The sequence below is a fragment of the Pundamilia nyererei genome, unplaced genomic scaffold (genome assembly GCF_000239375.1).
Source record: "Pundamilia nyererei isolate P.nyererei 1_Seehausen unplaced genomic scaffold, PunNye1.0 scaffold00108, whole genome shotgun sequence".
NCBI classification, from domain to species: Eukaryota; Metazoa; Chordata; class Actinopteri; order Cichliformes; family Cichlidae; genus Pundamilia; species Pundamilia nyererei.
The window spans coordinates 1,534,459-1,544,841 of NW_005187509.1; the positions used below are offsets into that span (position 1 = coordinate 1,534,459).

The 10,383-nt window shown below is 45.1% G+C and overlaps 1 protein-coding gene across 1 annotated transcript in view; it reads left to right on the plus strand.

Annotated features, from left to right (window-relative positions):
• slc36a1 (solute carrier family 36 member 1) overlaps positions 1-4,343 on the plus strand; it is a 36,080-nt gene extending 31,737 nt beyond the window's left edge. Inside the window, exon 12 of the mRNA XM_005741229.2 lies at positions 2,773-4,343. Within this exon, the coding sequence (XP_005741286.1) occupies positions 2,773-3,047 (275 nt within the window). The 3' untranslated portion in view covers positions 3,048-4,343. The remainder of the gene's footprint in view (positions 1-2,772) is intronic.
• The last annotated feature ends 6,040 nt before the right edge of the window (positions 4,344-10,383 follow it).

Sequence of the window (10,383 nt, forward strand, 5' to 3'; positions counted from 1 at the left end):
GCAAAATTATCCACACCCACCGCGCTGCTATGCATTCTGGGATATGTTGGGCCACGAAGTCTACACTGCCACGTCCTTAAAATTCAGGGAAATGAAGGGCTCATTTGAGGGCCGCATTTCGAGCAGCCTTTGAATTGGGACAGCCTTCGTCGCGTCGCTGTGATGTAATCGGCCTTAAAATGCGGCCTCTAAGGCTGCAGACCCTGAATTGGGATACAGCCAAAGGCTGTCCAAATTCGTAGACTCCGATCGGTACCACGCATGCGCAAATTTTACGTCACTTCCTCTCTTTGCCAGCACTGCAACAGTTAATGTTTTTGAATGACACGGTTAGCTCCCAGTTAGCTCCTAGCATTTCTCAACAGCTCTACCTCCTTTTTGACTGCCCGGGACATTTAAACAATGGACAATCCGTATACAATGATGTGATGCCCAGCCTTCCTAGTCTTCATCTTTCAGTGTGTAGCATGCTCTCTCTCTTTTTAAACCCAGGCAGAAAAAAATTTGTTTTGTCTCTGAAGCCCTAAAAGTGCTACGACCAAATTAGCGTGCTCAGAGTGTTCTCTCCGGCACTTTGAAGATCCACGCCTCCTCTCCAGGGACCACGTCTCCTCCCCGGAGAGGCTCAGCATGTTCTCTAATAAGCCTCACTCGCCTCACAGCTCCTGCCTCATTTGATGACTCGGTAAACTGCAAAGCTTTAAATGGAGTTTGAAGAGCAGGCTTCAGGAGCCGTTCCCCAGAGGTGACAGGTTTCCGCTCTTGTTGTGTGAAAGCTCAACTTTGCCATTGCCCCAGAAGTTAATCTGACAGATCTGAGCACGATCGATTCTGGTTGAGAAAATCTTTTATCAGCTGATTTGTCCCGTGCGCTCGCCACAGAGAGGAGCGTGACTTGAACCTGCTCATGTGCAAACATTTTCAGGCAAATGCTTTGACGTCTTGTCAGCGGGCCGCTTGTTTTGTACGAGCGCGGTCGGCCATCGCCCTTTATGCCCATCTCCACGGCAACAGGTGAAGGCACTTAAGGTCCCCGGTGACTTCAGTGTCACGGTCGGCGCTTCCACCAACACGTGAGAACAAACTCCACATGGTGGGAGGCTCTCCCGCCGCCTCCTCGGTTTGCTGTCTTCCCCTCTGGCTATTGCTGCTCTCCGACCTCACTTCATCTCTCAGCCGTCACTTCTCCTTTTTCAGCACCAACTTTACGTTGCCCATGATTTAAAAATTAATGGGCAACAGACTCGCTATCAGGAAAGATGAGGACACTCGTCTTTAATCATCGAAAACAAAAGGTCTGGCAGTCAAGCGTTCACTGAGATCCAACGCTCACCAGGTATGACAAATGTTCACCTGAGCAGCCACACCATGACCCAGCAGGTTTGAAACTGCTCATTAAACACACCTTCTCTTCTCATTTCCAGCTCTATGGTAATAATCAGTCTGTTAGATAAGCTTTGCATGATTCACAGTTGAGAATAATCCTCCTTTGTCTGACATGTTTGCTGGTCCAGGTGTGTTAGGAACATCTCCTGTGCGACATCATCACTGCGCAGTCTGACCTTTGGCCTCACAGTCGTTCATGAATAAAAGTGTTTTGGAAATCCCACAGAGGGTTTGGTGTGCGCCCAGAGGAAAATTACCTTTTAGAGAACCGTGGATTGTTTCCTGTAGAAGCACTGAGCTCATTAGAAATGTTTGAGGTCATGTTCCACTTTAAAGATGATGTTGTTCACTAGGGCTGCACGATTAATCGTTAGAAAATCCCGATCTCGATTCATATTTATGTGCGATCTCATTTCCAAATGACAACGATTTTTAAAAGAAAAAAAAAAGATGACGATTGTACCGCATTTAGATCCGGGACATAATCTGCATGAAAACAAGCGCTCACTCTTCCTGCTCAACAAATGACAAGGGCGGAGCCTTATACCACGTGATACAGAAGCCATCTGGCAGGGGAAAAACAACGGAGAGCACGTGAAACTGCCCGAGGGGAGAAAACACAATGAGCGCAGAGGAAACGTTTCCTGATGGCGGTGAGAATGACAACCCCACTGTAAAATTACTTCCAAGAAAAGGTTGTCATTCCTCCGTGTGGAAGTTTTTTGCCTTCAAAGAAGACGATGAGAGTCAAAAAAATATCATTTGCAAGCGGTGTTTTGCCATAGCAGCAGCACCGCAAGGTAACACTACAAATCTGTATAACCACCTTGAACGTCACCATAAAGTGCAATATAACAAAGCTGTAAAGGCCAAGAAAGTGACAGGAGAAAAGCCGTCCCCGTCAACCACCCAAACATTAATAACGGGAACGTTATACAGCGCTTCCCTATACCCGTTGACCTCCCGCAGGCACAAAGAAATTACGGAGGCTATCACTTATCACCTGACCAAAGATATGGCTCCCATCAACACTGTGCAAAACGAGGGATTTAGGAGAATGATCAACATCCTAGACAAACGCTACACAGTGCCGTCCCGCAACTATTTTAAAAATGTTGCACTACCTGCTCTATACACGCAGTGTTGAGCAACGGTGGAGACGGAATTACAAGCAGTACAACGTTTTGCGGCAACGACAAAATGTGAGACATTTATTGTTTTTATGTTCTGTCTCAACTGTTACAAAGTTGATGTGCAGTTAATAAGTGCAAGAAATATTTAAATTGGAAAAGAAAATCGTGAGAGAATCGTGATCTCAATTCTAAGCAAAAAAAACGTGCAGCCCTATTGTTCACTGTGTCCTTCTTTCCTCCTCTCGTATCCCAGGTGTCCTCGCCATCCTGATCCCAGAGCTGGACCTCGTCATCTCGTTGGTGGGCTCAGTCAGCAGCAGCTTCCTGGCGCTCATCTTCCCACCCCTGCTGCAGCTCATCGTTTTCTACGGCGAGGGCCTGTCGCTGCCGGTGAAAGTCAAGAACCTCGTCATCAGCCTGGTGGGGCTGATCGGCTTCGTCACGGGGACCTACATTGCCATCGTGGAGATCGTTGCCCGCAACGGACACAAGCGCGACGAGACGCCATCCACCTTCTTGGTTCAGTGATGAAGTGGCGTGACTCCCGGCGGGTGGATGGAGGCCTACTCGGGCCATTTGAAACCATTTTAGTGCACATTTGAACTTTTATCTCATTTTATCTGCTGCTGTTGGACATCACAGCTCTTTCAGGATAAATCTGTGACATGTCTACGATTAAGGACCATGGAGAACTTGTGGTGCTCAATGTTTCACTGCTGTGTCATGTTCTGTTTGTACCTGACAGTCACGTTTTATCAAGTCCATCCTTTTAGTGCAATCTAACAGATTAATGATGATGGAGAAGGTAGGAGATGGTACGGGGGTTAGAGGTAATTTATTCTTTTGACTGATTATTGTTTGTGGTGTTTTAGTCAAAAAATCTAACTACCTCAGTTTTTAACATCCAATTTGGAGCCTTGTAAAACACCTTTGCTTCACGCAGCCCCCAGTTTAGAAGTAAACATGTTTGTTTAGCACTTTGATTTCTGCCTTATTCACTTTGACTATAGGTTTAAAATCGCTTTAAAAAATTAAAAATCCGCTGTTGCTTGGGTCGAGGGTCATAGCGGTTCTGACGGGAACGCCTCGAAGTGCCAGGAGATCGTTCGTATCTCATCACAGCAGACTCACCAGGATGACACAGCAGCTGTTAAACAGTACAGCTGCTTTCTTGCTCTCAGCTTTGGGTCAAAATGTGAGCTTTGACAAACAGAACAAGGTCACAGGTGCAAGAGGCAGAGCCTGTGAGGGTCTCGGGATCCTCTGGGAGGAGTGTGGCAGGTGTGCAGGGATTAAAACCCCCTAAAAATGTGCCAGATGTTCTTGTGAATATTACAGCTGCATTAGTGCCCGATGATAGGTCGCTACAAAAAAACGCCATCAGGTTTGAGCTGCATGTATCTAATATAGCAAGTTTTAACTGCGGGCTTGTAGGTGTTGTCGACGCCTCACAGTGAAGCGTCTGTGCTGCCGTGTGTCTTTGTCCGTGTGGCATTAGATAACAGACTTCTGGTTTCCCTTCACCTGTGAAGTCACCTCATGCAGGGCTGGAAGTCGTTCTGTGTGTGTATATATCCATCCATCGTAAATGTTTGCACATGTAAATACCCATCTAAACTATAATTGTCCTTTTCTGTTGTAAGTGTCAGGTTGCAGCTGATCAAACGAGTGCATTTCAGCATGAAAACATCAAGAAATGTAAAATATTCCAAACTTCATCCAGCTGACGGCCTGCATCCTTCATATGTGTGAGACCTTCATTTGCTAAATCACTCTCATTTCTTTACTCTTTACTTTCTCAGAATAAAGATGTTGAAAGTCCAAGTTCGTGCGTTTCAGTCTCTTCGTATTAGCAGGATGACTCATAAGGATCTGAAAACTCGCCAACTCTTGGAGCCGATCCAGAACTGGGTTCGGAAATTTTTAGAGGGATTTGTTACTGGACGTTTGGCATCACATCCTGACAAATGAGGTAGAAAACGAAGTTGTTCGTAGCACACATGATTAAAACTCTGTTGATGACCCCAGAGTAAGAGCATCAGAGTAGTCGGTATGACTGAACATCAGCCCCTAAATATTACCAATGCATGAGTGTGTTTGGAGTTAGCTGTAACTGTAGTTGTCCAAAAAGGGCAGATTATTATCAGCCTCTGCTGCCTATCCACTCAGCAGAATTGAAGTTGAGGCCAGATGGCAACCTTGGAGCTGCCTGTGTGAGCGTTTCTGCCTGGTTCATGTGCTCCGCTCCCCGAGGTGCAAATGCTTTTCAACATGCGCCACAGAAGCAGTCCGAGTAATCCTTCCACCGCCTAATTGACACAAATGAGAGGGAGAGGGGAGGGTCCGCTGGTGCTCGTTTTCCCTGTGAAGCTTGGCCAGAGATGGAATTAAATTAACTGGACTGGGATATTTAGCATGAGCTGCTTCACGCTGCGTTTAGCTTAGCGTGTAGACTGTTCGTGGTCATGAACGTGAGCGCGTTCCTCCAATGAGTCCACGGCACAGGTTTCTGTTGGCCATGTTTCCTGCCATCAAAGCTACCATGGATGGACATGACTGCTTAAAGGGGGTCCTGATCCATTATTTTAAGTAAGGCTAATCAGACTATCTGTCGATGTTCTTGTTTTTGTGCTACTTGTTGTATAAAAATGAAAAAAGGCATTTTTATTTTAGGAATTATCGGAGTATCTTCATTGGCCAATAAGTTGTTAATCACATGTGAACTGGTGTAATCTCAGTTTGAATTACCCTTTGCTCGTCACACCAACATGGCCACAACAAGCCTCAGGTCAGATATTCATGACATCAATTTGACGCTGCAAGATAAAAAGATAAAAACTTCATTTTCAGTGACCTAAAACATGGTTTACACCTGGACAAAAGGCCAAACAGAAAAGTCTCTAATTACTAAAATCCCTGAAGAAAATGCCTTTTTCATATGCACCATGTCATCATTGGAAACACGTTTTCCTCTTGGGGCCGTCCGAGGGCTGCGCCGCAGCTTCGGTGGACGACGTTTCACTTCATCAGCGCTCTGGTTAAAGGCATGAACCCCATATAGGAAATGTAATACTCACTTTATAAGTTTCAGGACTTTCTCTAGTAATTAGTGCCTGAATGACTGCAACCATCCATAAAAATACTATGTAATAGAAATACTAACATTTCCATGCTAACCACTGTCACCAGACTTCAGTCTATGGAGCAGAAACTGGACATGTCTGGCTTTAAGGTTCTTACTGGTCAGCAGATTTGTATTAATCCTGAAAAGGAGCCAAAATGGAGCCAATTAGCAGCCGGACTGAATGAAAAAACACAATTAGGTGACTTTCTGCCACCAGTTCAGCCCAAAGGGACCACGTTCCTTATTTCCTTTTGCAAACAGCTGGTAATTAAAAGCCACAACTGCTGACACAGCAACTTTCACCTCCCACTGCTTCACTTCAATTTGCAGAACTTGTCTTGTGTTTGTGTGCAGCAGTAAAGCTTAAAGCTGAACCTCGCCTAAGTGGCATGCAGACACTAACATGCAGTGTTGGTAAAACTCACAGCTTTTCTTCAACACTCTGGAGACTAAAGATATGCTTGTTTAACCAGAGTGTTTGAATGATCACAGGTAAGATGGCAGTCTGAGCCACCACTCTGTGTCAACATGTGTTATTAACACGAAGTAGAGATGTCTGTCTTCTTTCCCCTCACTTTCAGATACTGTTCTGTGTAGATAGTTTTTAGACCTCACACTTGGTCCAGTTTTGTAAGATTTTTAAGGACACATTGCACCATGCTGAGATGTGCCAAAGTTTCAGCCAACAGCCATTTGGTAATCACCTTGTTGGGCAAAAATACTATTCATGTCAAATTATGTTGGCTTTGGTATTTTTCATAGATTCATCTAGAGAACCGGGGACAAACAATTTAAAGTACAGTTTATTATTCAAAATAAAAACAAGATATTGTACATATACATTTATTACTGTGTAATTATATCTTTATTAATGCATACTCATAAAGCTGCTATGTTTCCCCACCATATTTAAATATGATGGTCAGTGAGGACTTCTGCCTTTGCACTAATGGTGTTTCACAGATCAGCCACATACTTGAAACACCAAAGGTGGAGGAGAATAACTGCAAGCGGCCATTTGCCCTGGAGGGACATTTAAAGTCATGTCTGCAGCTTCAGACTCGAGATGTGAACGATCATCCTTGTGTTTTAATATCTGACAAGGGCTCATCCCCCTTTTCAGATATTATGTGATCTCTCAAATGAGAGATCACATCACATCTTTCCTTCATCCTGGGGCATAACTGGTTTCCTAAACCTGACCGAACTCTCCTGGTGTGAATGCTTGGGGGGGGGGGGTTGTTGTTTTTTTTTCTCGTTTGGCTTTTCCCCTCTCCTCCTCTCCCTTATCTTCCCTGCTTAGCCTCTTATGTCCTTGTCTAGTCTCGTGTTTTTTGTATTACTTTTCCCTGGAACACTCTCTCACAGTCTGTTCTCTAAAACCTAAAAGAGAATTATGGATTTGATCAACTGGTCCCTGAATGCTATTGACACCCTTTTCTTAACAAGAAGTCTTGGCTCGGGTGAGCCTGAGTGTCCGGATGGCACTTTCCCTGCTGGATACACGATGGACGGGTGGCAGAAATGGAGAATCGTGTGCCTGCTGTTCAAACCCCCACAAGGCTGTCCGCTGGGATTGAAACAATGGCACGAGGCGTGACTTCTCAGAATGGGCTCATTGAGTGCAGCATGGATAAGATCTTGGAGAAGCTTACGGCTGCCGTGAATACTCAGAATAAGACCTCTGAGCGCAAATTGGATCACATCTTGGAGAAGTTCACTGCGGTTGTGAGTTCTCAGAATCTGCTCTTTGAGCACAAGAATGACAAGACCACGGAGCGTAAGTTTGATAACATCATGGAGAAGCTCGCGGCTCTCCAACGGGAGATTGAGAGTCCAGTGTTGGACTGTTAAGAACAGGTTTGAAATTCTCATGAGTTGTTCGCACTAAAGAAAACCACCATCATAATGCGGCTATCCCTTCGGCGCCAGCTAAGGGCTCAAGGCTGGAGCTGAACAAAAACACCCTGATAACGACTGTGTTTAGACTGTTCTTCCCATTCCCTGCAAGGCCACCTGGGTTGGCTGGAAGACTGTTTACTTAGCCTGGCAGGGCAAAGGACACTGTCTCAGCTGAACTCTGGACACGCACACACATACACATACACTGATAAGCACTCACTTATCTCCCCCTTCCTTTCCAAACGCCTTCGATGTTTGTTCCCTCCTGGAGAACACAGCAGGTCTGGGCCCGCGCAGGAATGGTGGCGCAGTGCAGGATGGCTGCTGTGTTTGCTTAGGATTACTCCTCACCCCTACCCAACCCTGTGGCTTGTCACGTGCTCCATAATGTTGTGCTGTGGACATTTATGCTGTGGACATGATAGCTGTCTGTCTCTGTGACAGGTTGGTACCTGTCAAGGTATAGCTGCCTCTTGCCCTGTGACAGCTAACATGGGCTCCAGTCTAACCTTGACCCTGAAGTGTGTAAGTGTAAGGAGATGCCTGGATGGATAAATTATGGAGGAATCACTGCTGTGTTTGTAATAAATAGATCTAAGAAATATTTCCTGTACAGGATGCGTTGTTTACAGGGTCACGTGTTCTCTGTGTGAAGCAGGGATGGGGAGAGGGGTCTGATGAAACACGTCATCTCTGTTGTTGGAAACTCGAGTTTCGCTCACATTGCATCAGCTCCAGCTGTGCTCCAGGTGTTTTCAGGTTCTCAGTTTGCTGTGCTTCAGATTTGAATCTTACAGGTGTGGCTGCTGTTTTCGACTCACCTGTGCTGCCGGCATTTATTTCCACTCACACCTCACCCTGTTACTTCCTCCTGCTTATCTCACTTCCTTTTATCCCTCCATCTTCTCTTTGATTTCTTTCCTTCACCTGTCCTCCTGGCGGGGAGGTGATGGCTGATTGCCGTCGTTGCTCACGGCGACAGCTCCTCCAAACTGACAGGTCACCCTTCTGATCTTCCTGTTGCCACAGCAACAGACTTGAGATTACACAGGGTGATGTGGTGATGGGCCGCGTGTTGAATTGCAGAGAGACAGATAGCTGTCAGTGTGGCTCGACTGAAATCACACAAAGAAATGTGGAGGGAAGTGTGACCTTTTGGTCTGTCACCACAGCAACAGCAACTTTTTAACTGCTGATGAGCACTCAGTAACCTGTATGTATTTGACCGGCATCAGCTTTTAAATATTGACCAGTATTTTAAAGCAATTAAAGTTTGGAACCAGCAGATGGATCTGAGGTTGTTCAGACTGCGATCAGTTACTGGCACCAACTCATCGATCAATCACAGAGGTTGTTATCAACTCGATAACGTAGCTATGAGTTATCAGTTGAGCTATGATGTGTTCATTTGAAAGAGGCAGAACTTGTAATCAGTCACAAATGTGGACAGGTGTACCAGCAGGAGAGAGAGATTGACTTTATAAGAGAAGAAGAAATAATAAAATGAGTGCGGTGGCTGCAGACAGAGCAGCAGCGCGTGAGGAAACCAGAGTTAAACCTTCATGAACATAATGATAGACCGGATCAGTGTCTCTGTGAGAGTGCTGTTTCTGTGTGAAATAAAGCGAGGAGGCCAGCGGCTCACACTGAAAGTTCTTTTATTAAGACATGGATTTCAGGTGTTGCTTGGTTTCTTTTGTTTCATCGACATTACAAACATTCAGAGGAAACATTCTCCACGGCAATGTGCAAAACAGCGTGAGAAAGGAAAACCAGAACATTGTCATTCAGAGCAACCGGCTGCCGCTCGGCCTTCACATCCATTCTGTTTGTTTAAAACTGATCCAAACACACAAACAACAGCAAGCTTCACTGATTTTTAGCACAAAAAAATAAGAGAAATACGTCTTTAGATGTACACAGCTGCAGGTAATTCAGGTAAAAAAAAAAAAGAAAGCCAATAACTGTGCTTCTTTAAACCCTCAGTGGGCCAATTAAACCTGCCGCTGTCCTCATCGAGCTGCACTATCTTCCAAACATGAGTATTGATGAATTCCACTTTATTCATTTATGTCATCTGTGCTTCTTTCTTTTATTCACAGTCGTGTTGGAGTCTGTAACTGCAGATTCCTCAGATCCCAATCCGATCCAGCATCGATCCACGGGTGTCCTGCCAACAGCCAGCTGGTTGTCATTAGAAGGAATTTAGGTTTTTACATTAGCTTCACCTCTCAGACTCACTGTAAGTGTCTATGGAAGCTGGTTAGATTAGTCCAGCTTCATCTGAGAGTAACTGCTTCCCGTCATATTACTATTTATTATCTTAGATTCATCTTTGGAGGTTGATAAAGTAAATAAAACTTGCAACGCAGAGGCAGCAGAGATATGATAAATCCCACAGGTCCCAGATCTGCACCGAGGACGGGGAGGATGGCTTCTTTTTACGTGGTGTCAAAAAGAACAAGACGTTGTTATGTTAAACTAGTCTAAACTCCTGTTGGTCTTCAATTAATGTACTTAATTCTTGGTCAATTTATTTTCTGTGTTTCTTGGACAGATGTGAAGACTCACAGCAGCTCATTGAAGATTTCCTGTGAGTTCAGATTATTTGTCAGATGCCCTTGTTTTACCTGTATATTACCTGCCTGCGCTTACAAGACGTGAACACAGGAACATTTGGCTTTAAACTTCAGACCTTGACTGACTTTGAACCGGCAACATCTTGGCACAAAAAACAAACAAAACACACACAAACACGCTGTCCCTCCAACAGCTGTCCCTGGTGCCATCGAAGGGTCCTCAGTGGACCCATAAACTGGTCCCAAAACACGCACGCAC